This window comes from Abramis brama, assembly GCF_963993115.1.
Source record: "Abramis brama genome assembly, chromosome: 14".
In the NCBI taxonomy this organism is placed as follows: Eukaryota; Metazoa; Chordata; class Actinopteri; order Cypriniformes; family Leuciscidae; genus Abramis; species Abramis brama.
Genome location: NC_139976.1, coordinates 38,082,357 through 38,097,089, shown reverse-complemented (window position 1 = coordinate 38,097,089; position 14,733 = coordinate 38,082,357). Strand labels below are relative to the sequence as shown.

Below are 14,733 nucleotides of genomic sequence, written 5' to 3'. Positions count from 1 at the left end.
CCGCTGCCCTCTAGTGCTGTGGAAGCATATCGCTCATGTTTACACTTACGATTACCTCAGGAATTTGAAAGCTGATTATACATAACCCATTATCTATTTATTAAATTTGCGGCCATTATAAATAAAAATGCGTGCAACTTAATCTAAAAATCCAATAGGAATCTTCCAAGGTTTCCGCAAAACGGTTAATAAACAGAACTTCATGCGTCTCGCGGAAGAACCTTGTAGCCGGAACTACTTCTCTCTGTTTATGTCTGACGAGTCACGCAGGTACTGTGCTCCTCCGCAGCGGGCGATGTAAAATAGTCCGAATTTAAACACTTATTATAGGCGTACCGTAGTGATTCAAGATGAGTTCATGATGTACTCACTCATTATATACATTTTGAACAAGAAAAAGTGACATAGTGTACCTTTAAAAGGTATTTTTTTTAGGTTTAATTGGTTGAGAATGAGCAATAGTTGTACAGCGTTTATTTATTAATCTCATACTTAATAAATTTTTTAGATCCAATGTTGTATCTGTTAACATAGGTAATGAACTGAACATTTTTACTAACATTAAAGATTAATATGCTGTAAAATTTTTATTTCTTTATATTTATATTACTTAATGTAAAGCGTTACCAAATCGCATTGAAATAGTAAGAAAGCCTAACACAAATAAATCAGTCACTCATTAATAAAGAAAGTATACTTTTATTCAAAGGAGTAATGTTAATATTCATTTAATAAAGGAATATATTACAGATATATTTGGAGCAGAACCACTTTTGTGATCTATTTTATAAAATAATATAAACAAAAACAGTAATGTATACAGTATAAAAATGTTGAATAATGTGAGGTGGATTTATGTAATCTGTGGAAGTCTGTTATAGACGAGCACCAAAGGATTCATCAGGGTTATTAAAAGCAGTATTTCTTCAGTCCCATGGAAATTTGAATTTCACATCTTTCATTTTGTCTTTGTATACAGCATCAAATCGCTGCTCTTGAGCCTCGGTGAACAGATTCTTCCAGTCGCCTGCGATTCCTGATGAATAAAACAAGACAAGATTACAGTAACTCTTACAGTCAAATGATATTCAAGTGAAACTTTGGATAATTCACCCAGAAATGACTTTACACACTTTTATAACACTATTTTTGGAGCCTTTGCAAATTTTGAAGCATGAAAGAGTGAGTGTATTGTCACTTTTATCACTTTAAGAAGAATTGATCTGTTACCTTTCCTCAGGAATTCTGATTTCTTCTGGTTCATGAATTCCTCGGGAACCAGAGAAAAGTTGGACATTTTGTTTTGCTTCATGTTCTTGAAAACGCATTGGTCGGCGATCTTCTCCGTCACGTCCGGACTCAGAGATTTCCCAAGAAACCGGGCGATTTTCTCCACGGATCCTTTCAAATCCTGACCGAAGATTTGAATAAAGACAAGCTTATATCATCAGTGGTAACGACAGCATGATGAAAACAAGCTAAAGGAGTGTAAATGTTCTGTAAATAAAGTCTCAATATGAATATTTTGTAATGTTTACAGGCTCTTCATGCTTTGTAAAATAATAAATCTTAATCTTAACTGAAGTTTTAACTAGCATTGCAAAAAAACAGGAAAGAAAACCGCATGGAGGGATTGATATTTACTTATGCAAGTACGCTGGAAAGTTCAAGGATAAAAAGGTTGGGAAACGCTGAAGTTTAGAACGTCTCGCTCTCAGGCTTTACTACAGTATCTGTTATCTCAAGATTATCGGGGAACTCAGGTGTAGTAAAGATAGCCATAAACTCAAGCTCCATATTCACTCCAACTTACAGCGATCATCTCCTCATAGAAGATGTACAGTATGGACTCTTGGTCTTCAGCATTAAGCCAACCTTTCACATGATCAAACCAGGAACCAAACATGACTGTGGAGAAAAGAAATCACACTTGAATCACACAAAAGCTGTAATAATTCCATTACAGGACAAAGAGAAAACTATATTACCACATGTAGTATTGCACAAAAAGTTGCATATGCAAACTTATGTGCTGCTGTTTGGAATCTATAGGCAGGAGAATCGATTTGTACTTCAGTATTTGAACCTTTGGTTTGTTTGCTCTAGTAAGAACATCCCAGCTAACAAACACAGAACGTTTTGCTGACATTAATTAACGAAAGCGTTCTCTGAATTAGGGCTGTGAAATGATTGATCGCATCCAAAATAAAAGTTTGTGTTTACATAATATATGTGTGTGTACTGTGTATAATTACTTTGTATATAATACACACACATGCATGTTGTATATTTCAGAAATATCTGCATGTATATACTGTATATATATATTTAATCAACATTTTATATGTACGTAACACATTTTTCTTAAATATATACATGCATGTGTATTTATATACACAAAATAATTATACACAGTACACTACACACACATATATTATGTGAACACAAACTTTTATTTTGGACGCGATTAATTTCTGAATGAATTAAAACTCTGAATGTTCAAAAACGTCCTTTGAAAAGCCCTCTTTTATGGTTATTTCTATGATTAATTATTCCAAACATATTATTCTTGTATTTATCCATTAATGCTTTTCTGTCTTTTTATCAATACTAATATCCATGTGTTCGATTCAGATCTGCTTCAGCTCTACTGTGAAAACATCTTTATTTTTGTGGCTACTTCCCCGAACACATGCTATTTATTGTATTTCCTTCTTCTGCTCAGTGTGCTTTCCTGTCTAATATGTGCAATCTTGTTTAATATCAGATTCCGCATGTGTTGGTCGTCTAAGATGCTGCTGTATTTGCAGAAGTTCTAGACATGTTAAAAATGATTGTAAGTGTCAAAACCACAATGTTTAGCCACGCTTGCAAAATGTAATACCAAGAGGCCAGAGCTGATTCTTAGAAAATATATTTTTGACATGATTTGCATAATAATAATTAAAAAAAGGTAATTGCAACTGTATATCACGCAATTCTGACTTTTTATCTTAGAACTGTGTGATATAAAGTCACAATTGCAAGTTATAAAGTCAGAATTGTGAGAAATAAAGTTACAATTCTGGCCTTTTTTTCCTTAGAATTGGACTTTTAAGAAAAAAATGTCAGAATTGCGAGATATAAACTCAAAATTGCGAGTTAAAAAGTCACAATTATCTTTTAAAATGTTTTATTCTGTGGCACAAACAAGCTTCCAAATCTGATCTGAACACATGTTAAATTATACACTGCTTTAGCTCTTGCATCTCAAATATGGAGGCTGTGGATGATAAAGAGAGCTGAAATCCTACTGTCTCCGTCGAGGAACTTCTCCATGAACTCGTCTTGAGTTCCCGGGTTCACCAGGTATGAGGCCATTCCATAGTAGTGATATGAGGACGTGAACACGTCTTTCGGGTTACGCATGACATTCAGAACCTGAAGCACAGAGCAAAGCATGCAGAAGATGATGCACATGATTTATGATTCATGAAGTGCATCTGAACATTGTTGTTGTTGTTACCCTGGGCTTTATTTTGAAGTAAGACTCGTTCATCATTGCGTGATGGAAGTGAGTAGCAAAGATGCGAGGAGACGGTCTCTGGTCTAAACTGAGCAATATCGCCCGGTGTTCCTCCAACCACGGCACTCGGTCCCAGTTCGGCACCGTCAGCACCGGCGTCAGATCGCCCTCGCTCACTATCAAGGGCACGACCTCCTGCATCCATGTGGTGCCTGAGAACATTGAGCAAACCACGGGTCAGTGACACGATTCTGAGTTTACTCAGACACACTGACACATGGTATACACATCTTTCAAAATCACTTGAGTTTACTCAAACACAGTGATACACTCTTAAAAATACACTCTTTAAATGATCACATTGTTTAAATTCATACATTTTTAGCTAACTGTGATTTTGTATATGTACATTTCTGAAATACATAACTTAGACAGTTCCCTCTGATAACAGATCACTCTAAACTGTAATGTGGACTCATGATTTTCTGTAAAGCTGCTTTGAAATGATGTGTATTGTGAAAAGCGCTATACAAATAAATGTGAATTGAATTGAATTGAATTAAAAATGAAGGTTATTGTCATTGATGCCTCCAAAATATTAATCTCTGACGTGTTCACTGAACAACATCCGCTCTCACGTTAACACAACTCGCGTGCTCTCGTGAACGTGCGTTGGAGATTATTATTTTGGAGGCATACATGCCAATAACCTTCATTTTTTATTTTAAAATAAAGTGGTAAATTGTGTTTTTTTGCGTCGCTTCATAAAATGTATGTTAACCCACTGGAATCACATGGATTAGGGCCTAGCCTACTGTAATGACGTCTTTACTGTGTAAACTCGCGCTCGATCGGCCCAAAGTCCGGCATCCGACCAGCGCGGAAGGTCTCTACGTGTTACTGTCTTTTCTCGAGACAAAGTATTTTTTGATTAAATGCAATACATCTGAAAATGTATTATCTCGTTATTTCATCTGACTCCATAAATGAAAAGGTTTTAATGATATCTGTGCATCATTAAATGTGAGCGAAAAAGAAATGTGTTCTTTTTAACTCTTTAATGAAAATAATGTCGTTCGTTCGTTTATTTATTTATATAGCACCTTACAGACTACTACCGTAGTTCCAAAGTGCTGTACAATACAGTAAAAAAAGAAACCAACAGAACAACAAAACAAAACACAAAAACATCCATGTACTAATGTACTAAAATGCCAAAGAGTACAGATACGATTTTAAGCGGTCCTTAAAAACATTTCGATTTATGGAAGATCTAACATCCAACGGCAGATTATTCCACAATCTAGGACCAGCGACAGACGTGCACGGGGAACAGTTAAAAGAAACTTGTTTGCTGATCTTAGTCTTACGCCTGCACTGTAGGGCTTAATAAGCTCAGTTAAATATTCTGGCGCCATTCCGTGAAGTGCTTTAAAAACATATATCAGAATCTTATACTGTATCCTAAAATGTATTGGTAGCCAACCTAAAGAAGATAAGAAGGGAGTAACATGGTCCGTTTTCCCACCATTCATCAACAACCTTGCGGCAGCATTCTGTACTGTAATGTGTGTTTGACATGTCCCAACATAAAGTGCACTACAGTAGTCTAGACGGGAAAAAATATAGGCATGGACAACTTTTTCCAGGTCGCTGGCTGAGAGTATTGGTTTCAATTTAGCTATTGCTCTTAAAGAAAAGAAGCAATTACGAACCACTGACTTTATCTGGCGATCAAAAATGATTGAAGAGTCAAAAATGACTCCCAAGTTCTTTACTTGTTCCTTCAGGTACCCCTTCCATGGGCCTAAGTGATCGACTACCGTTTGGCTACCGGCTGTGCGACCAAAAATAATAATTTCAGTTTTATTTTCATTCAATTGAACGAGATTTTCAGCCATCCACAGCTTTACTTCCTCCAGACACCTAAGGAGTATGGCATTAGAATCCTTACTACCGAATCTCAACGGCAAGTAAACGTGAGTGCCATCTGCATACAGATGGTAAGAAATACCATACTTCTTAAAAATCATTCTCAACGGGAGCATAAACAAGGAAAAGAGGATGGGACCGACCCTTGTGGGACCCCACAGGAAATAGGTGATGGAGCAGAGCAGTTATTCCCAATCTTCACTAAAAAGGATCTACATTCCAGATAAGAAGCAAACCATTTTAGGACCATTCCCTGAATACCAACAAACTGCCTTAAGCGAGTCAGAAGGATCTGGTGGTCAATGGTGTCGAAGGCTGCTGACAAATCTAATAAAATTAATGCTGCATGATTACCCGCATCTGTAATTAAAAAAAGATCATTAACAACCCTTAAAAGGGCTGATTCTGTACTGTGTCCAACATTATATAGACAGAAACTTCTTTCACATGGAAACATTTGCCAACAATGGAAATTTGCATTCAGAGGTTACACCTTTTCGGGGTAGGAGACCATTTGCCAGGAGACCACCTTCCTCTTAGCCTGACTACGTCAGACTTCGTACTTCCGCTCAATTTCATTTCGCTTCTGTACTCAGTCTGAGACAGCGTAATAGCTTTCCGTTTTCCTCCGGCCTGAAAACAGCCGGCCAATCAACGAACAGAGGGCGGGCTGAGAGCCGTGACGTAGACGCTGATTGTACCGTGGATGCGTAGATTTACTTCACATAATCTGCAAAAGTCGTTCACAGCCATGTTCACTCCGGTATTTCGCTCGATGGTTTTGTTTTCGCATCATACATGTGTTTACAGTGGAAGTTAGATGCGGCTGAGCATGCGCATAACACACGCCATAACCAAACGTTATGTGATTGGCTTACGGGTAACCAATGATTTTAAACTTCAGACAAGCGCCCCCCCCCCGCGAGAAAGAAAACGCTTTTCAATTATGCCATGCCAGACTCTGTCTACGAAGCAAAGCGAAGTAGCAGAGTTTGGTATTACCAGGCTACCTTCCTCTGTGTGCCAGTTATCTCTAAACTCTTAAAACATTATTACCTTTTGTTTTACTTATTTGGAAATGAGACATTTGTACCAGTTGCACTGAGACATTTCAAATGATACCAAACATGAATAGTACTCAATGATAATTATTCACATCAAACCATATTTTGGGGTAATTTTCATGTGGTCTCAGCATGAGAGGGGGGGAGTGGGGGAGAGGGGGAGAGGGGGAGAGATGTATTCTGAGCTGAGACTTCGCGTCTCAAATGGTGAGTTCAAATGTTAATTTCCTTTGTTGTCTCAGAGAGCAGTTCTCTCTTCCAGTTCTTACAGTTCTTCCCGTTTTTCCAGTCTTACAACTGCCTTTCTAGGGCTTGAAAGTGCGTAGACTGTCAATGGAGGGATCAGAAAGCTCTCAGGTTTAATCAAACAGATCTTCATTTGTGTTTTGAAAAAGAGCTAGTCTTACGGGTTTGGAACAACATGAGGGAGAGTCATTAATGACTGAATTTACATTTTTGTGTGAACTATCACTTTAATTGGCCTAGTTTCCTAGTGTGTGCCAGTTTGTCTCTATAGCTACTGATTAGTTTCACCTGTTTTTCATTTAGCTCACTTTGTTTGCCCATGTGTGTGTGTGTGAGAGTGTGTGAGTGAGTGTGTTATGTGTATAAGTGTATGAGTGAGTGTGTGTGTAGTCCTGAGTTTCTTTTGTTCAGTGTTCCGTCAGTGTTGTGTGTGGTTGTGGATTCTAACTCGGAACTCCCAACTTTTCCCATGTATGCCTGTTGGATTTATTGAACGACTGTTTATTTTGTACTTCTGTATTCGTCTTTATGCACTCATTACATTTTGGAACCTTTATTATTAAGGTGGTGTAAAAGTTTTTTCGAAACCAATGAAGAGTACATCTTGGCCCATGCGTTTTAAACTACACTTTATCATTGACAGCGACTGCTTATTTTGAATAGGTAATTACTTCACAATCACTAAAAAAAGTACACTCTATATATAGTTTGAGTGTGTATAGTATGAATGTATTCCAGATGTACTACATTCACCAGATGTTGTCATTATCATGCGACCTACTAGTTGCTTCACTGCCGTTCATAAATCCTCTCCCGTGGCCTCATGGGATAGTAAAGTGTCCATCGGATGCACACTTCAGAATCTCACTGGAAGAAGTCGGTTATCCGGGGACCTTTTGCCTACTCCGTGAATTTGTACATTCTTCTTTTGTCGCATACTTGTTTGCCTACTATAGCCTACAGTAAGGAAGTATGTGTTTTCAGATCCAGCTATTGATCCACATTGCAAATGCTAAGTTTGTAATTAACATGCACAGTCATGTTTCCACATTCCATTCCATTCCATTCCAGAGCAGGTTTTGCCCGGAAATAAGAGTGAATGGAAGAGAAAGCAGACTGTGTAGTGTGTATGTGTGTAGTGAGCTGCCTACCAAGACAGCATTATGAGGGAAATCGATTGTATTTCTGCTGCAACTTAAAAGAATAACCCTGTAGTAAATTCTGCAAGAGATTTTGCTACAGTTGTTAACAGTAGGATAAATGAGTGAACCCGATATTAATGATGCGACCCTGACAAAAAAAAATGTACACTACAAAGTTTCAACATGAATACCAGAGTCAAGAACTACAAAGTGATTGCATGGTGAATTGTTGCAGGTTTAACGAACTACACAACAAACACACGGCATTACAAGTGTACAGTGGGCTACTATCTGCTGAGTGACGCTTTTACAGAATGATAATTATATTATGTTGATGCAATAATAAAAAGGTAAAACTCTGCAAACTCACCAGATTTGGGAAAAGTGACGATCAGAATGTCATCTGGACGAAAAGTGAACTCCTCATAGTATTTCAGGCTTTCAGGAGGGTGTAAATGCGTCGGCACGTACACACCGTTACAAACCGAGTACAATTCTGCCTCCGTCATTTTCAGAAGCAAACGAACAATAACAAACCACAAGTTACAGCTGAGAGCTGATGTAGATCCTGTAACACCGCGAGACCTTACCCGCAGATGCAGTATGGCAAGCCGCCTTTACTTTTATTCATATTGATTTTTCATATTTTTCATAATTTTCACTAGTAATAATTCTTGATATCAGAAATTGGATTTTTACTAGTATCAATGGCGATTTTTGATGTTAGAAATTACATTTCCACTATTAAAAATGGGATTTTCTTGATATTAATAATGAAAGCAACACTTGCAGAAAATAATAATATAAAAAAAATATATATAGTTAAAATTTAATTCTTGATATCAGAAATTGGATTTTTACTAGTAACAATGCCGATTTTTTATATATATATAAGGAATTACATTTCCACTAGTAAAAATGTTCATTCTTGATATAAACAATGACGTCATCGCTTGCAGAAATACAAATTTTCACTTGTTAATATTCTCCTTGATATAATATATAATATAATCCTTGATATCAGAAATTGGGATTTTTACTATTAAGAATTACATTTCTACTAGTAAAAATCTTTAATTATTTATATAAACAATGTCGTCATCATTTGCAGAAATACTAATTTTCACTAGTTAAAATTTAATTCTTGATATCAGAAATGGTATTTGTACTAGTAACAATGGCAATTTTTGATATTAGGAATCACATTTCCACAAGTAAAAATGTTAATTCTTGATATCAACAATGATGTCATCACTCGCAGAAATACACATTTTTTCTAGTTAAAATTCAATTCTTGATCTCAGAAATTGGATTTTTACTAGGAACAATGGCAATTTTTTAATATTGGTAATTACATTTCCACGAGTAAAAATGGTAATTATTAATATCAACAATGACGTCATCACTCGCAGAAATAAAAAATTTACTACTTAATTCTTGATATCAAGTATTCGTATTTTTATGAGTGATGACGTTATTGTTGATATCAAGAATTAACATTTTAACTAGTGAAAACTGAATTGTTGATATGAAGAAGTCATATCCTGGAAATGAATAGAAGTCTAAACGGCTTGCCATAGTATGTTGTTTTGGATGAGTCGCTGGACTGTCATGTAACCATGGTAACCGGGGATTTTTTGCAAGTTTGGAAGCAAATGCATGTCATAATTTTTTTTTTTATTGTGCAAGACTTCATGCTCTTGACACTTCCTGAAAAATATTCCCTTACTGTAGTTGTTTTAGTTTATCAAAGCTCAAATAGCTTCTATACACATAATACTATAATCAGAGGTGTAAAAAGTGCACTGAAATTATATTTAAGTGAAAGTATATGGATACTGAGATAATATCCGCCTATCTACCAAAAATAAGTTTATGTTTTGATGCATATGTGGTTTATATTTTGATGCATCAGGCTTTTATGGCTCATATAGTCATATAGATATTGTGAGAATATGGAGGGAAAAACAGCTCAATTTCATTCAGAGACTCAAACTGAGCAAAAATGCTGCAGATGCTGATATTTAAATGGACAAAAAAAGTGTTGAAATTCTGATGCTTGTGATGCAAATGAATGAGATCTTTATAACAGTACAGCAGATACTTACATAAAATACATATAAAAATCGATATCTACCGATAATATGTCTTAGTAAGTTGATATTTAAATTCTTAGGTTTATGATCAAAGCTCTGTAGTTTTAAAACAAATAATGCAATGCAATACAATGAAGATTGAGAGATTAACAAATAAACCAAATAAAACTAACCCAATCATTTATTTCATACATTATGCAATAAATTAAAAAGCATATTTTTAATCACAAAATTCAAATAAAATGGAAATGTCACACAAATAACAATAGTTATTGTTAATTTTTAATTGTCTTTTATTTAAAAAAGAATGATCTGAAAAATGTCTGTTGTTATTAAAAGCAGGAAAGATTAAACAGATGCATTTTTTCAGTCCCACGGAAATTTGAATTTCACATCTTTCATTTTGTCTTTGTATACAGCATCAAATCGCTGCTCTTGAGCCTCGTTGAAATGATTCTTCCAGTCGCCTGCGATTCCTGATGAATAAAACAAGACAAGATTACAGTAACTCTTACAGTCAAATGATATTCAAGTGAAACGCTTTGGATAATTCATCCAAAAATGACTTCACACACTTTTATAACACTATTTTTGGAGCTTTTGCAACTTTTGAAGCATGAAAGAGTGAGTGTATTGTCACTTTTATCACTTTAAGAAGAATTGATCTGTTACCTTTCCTCAGGAATTCTGATTTCTTCTGGTTCATGAATTCCTCGGGAACCAGAGAAAGGTTGGACATTTTGTTTTGCTTCATGTTCTTGAAAACGCATTGGTCGGCGATCTTCTCCGTCACGTCCGGACTCAGAGATTTCCCAAGAAACCGTGCGATTTTCTCCACGGATCCTTTCAAATCCTGACCGAAGATTTGAATGATCACATGTTGGAAATCATGATGCATTTTCACAGGGATATCAGTGTTTTACTGAACCAAAAACAATGAAAATCCACTCCAAATGTGAATAATAAGCAATAATGCTGTTGTTCTATACTCTTTTTTTTGAGATATGGGAAAAGCAGACATGTGAAGAACCTTAACCTACTTTGGATATTTCCACCAAGTTCAATGAGGTTCAAGGACATGAGAAAGCAGAGATTACGCCAGAGAGACCTTGAAAAAGACCTTGGACAACTTGGCAATATTGCGACTGCTGATAACCTAATAAACTGAGTGGCCTATAAACGACAGATGAGTTTATTCTGGCTTCAAAAACTGATTCCTATACCTTTCCTACAATTGTGAACACCTTTGACTGAAGTCTGTTTTATTTGCCTTCTTTACATTAATATGAAAAGAATTAGACTTTTCTGGACCCAGATTTCACTTACTTCACCTAACCTGGGAATAATAAATAATAAGATTAAAGGTGTTACGATCTCAAGTCTGGCTCTGGAGTTACTCGCCCAAACCAGATTGACCCGACTGTTATCTCACGATTACAGAGACACATGAACTCTGACAGGTGTAATAAAAATGAACTAATAAACTCAACCTGCATATCCACTCCTGCTGTGTGAAGTGCCTCGTTTATCTTCTGCTCTGAGGACTTTAAGTCAAAATGTATTTCTTTTTCCTTTAGGCTGCATCCGACATCGCATACTTCCCTACAATATAGTAAGCGGAAAACAGTATGTGTCAAAAGAAGTCTGTCCGAATTCACAGAGAAGCAAAATTGTCCGGATGACCGACTTCGTCCGGCGAGACTCTGAAGTGTGCATACGATAGATACTTTACTTTGGCGTACGGTTTTTCATGTGCTATATAGTAGCAAAGTATTTGATTTCAGACGCAGCATCGGTTTCTGATCAGCTCCTGTTTGGTTGCTATGGTTACTGATTAAGTTGTTCACCTGTTTCTTGTTATCCTGTGCATTTATACCCCACTGTTTAGTTCAGTCTGTTCTGAGTCGGTTTGCGTTGTTCTTGAGTTCCTCCTGTTCCAGAGTGTTTTGTTTTTGCTTAAAGTTTTTAATGTTGTTTATATGTCTATGTGGTGTTTTTAATGTGCTTTAAGACAAACCATGTGTAAATTCATAAGTCGACACCATTGCTGAGTATTTTCTCCTTAAAACTGCAGTGAACCAAAGACAGTCTCAAAAACACACTTTGAAATCGCTGGTGTTTCTGACGTCACAAACTACCTTGTAACCAATCAGATCAACATGTGATCGTCAACCAGTGGATCTCTGAGCTGAGTGAGTGAGTGGAGGCGGGGCTCATTTGCATATTCATAGAACTGCGCATACTAAATGAGGCAAGGGTGTCGAGTTGCATTCAAGATAATGATATATTAAGGCAATTACATTTTTTTTCAAGGAAAAAAATGTTTAAATATGTCATTTTGGTGATCAAAGATGAGTTTTAAGGGATAAAATTATTGACTACAGGGAGACTTTAATAAAAGACGGCTGCATTTAGATCTTGCCTGTTTTCTCCTGCTTTAAACCAACCCGTGACATGAAAAAGATACTTACAGCGATCATCTCCTCATAGAAAATGTACATTATGGACTCTTGTTCTTCAGCATTAAGCCAACCTTTCACATGATCAAACCAGGAACCAAACATGACTGTGGAGAAAAGAAATCACACTTGTAATACAGCACAAAGAGGAATAAAGAAAGACTGCAAATTTACAATATTAGGACATATTAAGTTGCCATTATAATCTATCCAGTCAAATTACATGAGGACGGAACAGAACATCAGATCTAGACCAGTTTTTACAGTTTAAGATATTCATAGTCACAAATATGGAGGCTGTGGATGATAAAGAGAGCTGAAATCCTACTGTCTCCGTCGAGGAACTTCTCCATGAACTCGTCTTGAGTTCCCGGGTTCACCAGGTATGAGGCCATTCCATAGTAGTGATATGAGGACGTGAACACGTCTTTCGGGTTACGCATGACATTCAGAACCTGAAGCACAGAGCAAAGCATGCAGAAGATTATGCACATGATTTATGATTCATGAAGTGCATCTGAACGTTGTTGTTGTTGTTACCCTGGGCTTTATTTTGAAGTAAGACTCGTTCATCATTGCGTGATGGAAGTGAGTAGCAAAGATGCGAGGAGACGGTCTCTGGTCTAAACTGAGCAGCATCGCCCGGTGTTCCTCCAACCACGGCACTCGGTCCCAGTTCGGCACCGTCAGCACCGGCGTCAGATCGCCCTCGCTCACTATCAAGGGCACAACCTCCTGCATCCATGTGGTGCCTGAGAACATTGAGCAAACCACGGGTCAGTGACACGATTCTGAGTTTACTCAAACACACTGACACATGGTATACACATCTTTCAAAATCACTTGCAACCAACAATGATGTTTTTAATATGCTTTAACACAAACCATGTGTAAATTCATAAGTCGACTCCATTGCTGAGTATTTTCTCCTTAAAACTGCAGTGAACCAAAGACAGTCTCAAAAACACGCTTTGAAATCGCTGGTGTTTCTGACGTCACAAACTACCTTGTAACCAATCAGATCAACATGTGATCGTCAACCAGTGGATCTCTGAGCTGAGTGAGTGAGTGGAGGCGGGGCTCATTTGCATATTCATAGAACCGCGCATACTAAATGAAGCAAGGGTGTCGAGTTACATTCAAGATATTTTAAGGCATGAAGATGAAAAAAACGTTGGTAACACTTTACAATAAGGTTCCTTTATTAAACATTAGTAAATGTATTAACTAACATGAACTAACAATGAGCAATACATTTACTACTGTTTTTGTTAATCTTTGTTAATGTTAGTTAATGAAAATAAAGCTGTTCATTGTTTGTTCATGTTAGTTCACAGTGCATTACCTAATGTTAACAAGATTTTAATAAAGTATTAGTAAATGTTGAAATTAACATTAACAAAGATGAACAAATGCTGTATAAGTGCAGTTCATTATTAGTTAATGTTAACTTATGTAGTTAACTAATGAACCTTATTGTAAAGTGTTACCAAAACGTTTAAATATGTCAGTTTGGTGATCAAAGATGGTTTAAGGGATCCAATTATTGACTACAGGGGGACTTTACATATAAACAGTGAGAATTATAACCAAGTTCTTTGCAGCAAACTTTCATTTTCACCTCATTCTTTTATTTGACATCAGTGAAACTTTTACAGTAATCTGCACCATAGAATGATAAAACTCCATCCTTTTCTCTTGGTAATTTCTTGTTAATGATCCCATGTAGTTTTTCCCCCTCTTGTGTTGTTTCTTTAATGCTATTATGAATGCAACATGAATACAATTGCGATTTTCTGTAAGCGTACAATATATTATGTTAATGCAAAAAAAAAAGAAAAGAAAAAAAAAAGAAGGTAAAACTCTGCAAACTCACCAGATTTGGGATAAGTGACGATCAGAATGTCATCTGGACGGAAAGTGAACTCCTCATAGTATTTCAGGCTTTCAGGAGGGTGTAAATGCGTCGGCACGTACACACCTTTACAAACCGAGTACAGTTCTGCCTCCGTCATTTTCAGAAGCAAACCAACAATAATAAACCACAAGTTACAGCTGAGAGCTGATGTAGATCCTGTAAGACCGCGAGAACTCACACATCCCGCGTGACCTTCGTGTAATAATCAACAAGTCTCTTTCGCAATAAGTGCGTAAGTTCAACATGCTCCTGATTTCCTGCTAGTGTGCAAACAGTTGTTTTCTTACCCATAGCAATTCTTCAGTCAAACCAAACATTATTTAGACACCAGATATAATTTTCACTAGTGTGTGCAGGACAATAGTTCATTT

The 14,733-nt window shown here is 36.5% G+C and overlaps 1 protein-coding gene across 3 annotated transcripts; it reads right to left on the bottom strand.

Annotated features, from left to right (window-relative positions):
- Window positions 1–683: 683 nt before the first annotated feature.
- Window positions 684–14,542, bottom strand: LOC311096179 (sulfotransferase 2B1-like). 3 transcript variants are annotated; one of them, XM_084135188.1, is made up of 6 exons: window positions 14,321–14,517; window positions 3,506–3,717; window positions 3,294–3,420; window positions 1,814–1,908; window positions 1,231–1,411; window positions 684–1,036 (listed from the first exon to the last, which is right to left on the bottom strand). In XM_084135188.1, the coding sequence occupies exons 1-6, from the start codon at window positions 14,457–14,459 to the stop codon at window positions 927–929; spliced, it is 864 nt and encodes a 287-aa protein (XP_083991314.1). In that variant the 5' UTR covers window positions 14,460–14,517; the 3' UTR covers window positions 684–926. The 3 variants fall into 3 exon arrangements, with proteins under 3 accessions (XP_083991314.1, XP_083991313.1, XP_083991312.1); XM_084135187.1 differs by lacking the exon at window positions 14,321–14,517 and adding an exon at window positions 8,260–8,487; XM_084135186.1 differs by lacking the exons at window positions 684–1,036; window positions 1,231–1,411; window positions 1,814–1,908; window positions 3,294–3,420; window positions 3,506–3,717 and adding exons at window positions 9,848–10,461; window positions 10,658–10,838; window positions 12,457–12,551; window positions 12,773–12,899; window positions 12,985–13,196 and having other exon boundaries at window positions 14,321–14,542.
- Window positions 14,543–14,733: the final 191 nt, after the last annotated feature.

What these genes read in the sequence shown, in the direction of transcription:
- LOC311096179 (XM_084135186.1), bottom strand. Translation starts at nt 14,459, where the DNA reads ATGACGGAGGCAGAACTGTACTCGGTTTGTAAAGGTGTGTACGTGCCG. An exon ending in CGTCACTTATCCCAAATCTG is followed by an intron (nt 13,197 to 14,320) that starts GTGAGTTTGCAG and finishes CAATGTTCTCAG; the next exon opens with GCACCACATGGATGCAGGAG. An exon ending in ATCAGAATTCCTGAGGAAAG is followed by an intron (nt 10,462 to 10,657) that starts GTAACAGATCAA and finishes TTTATTCATCAG; the next exon opens with GAATCGCAGGCGACTGGAAG.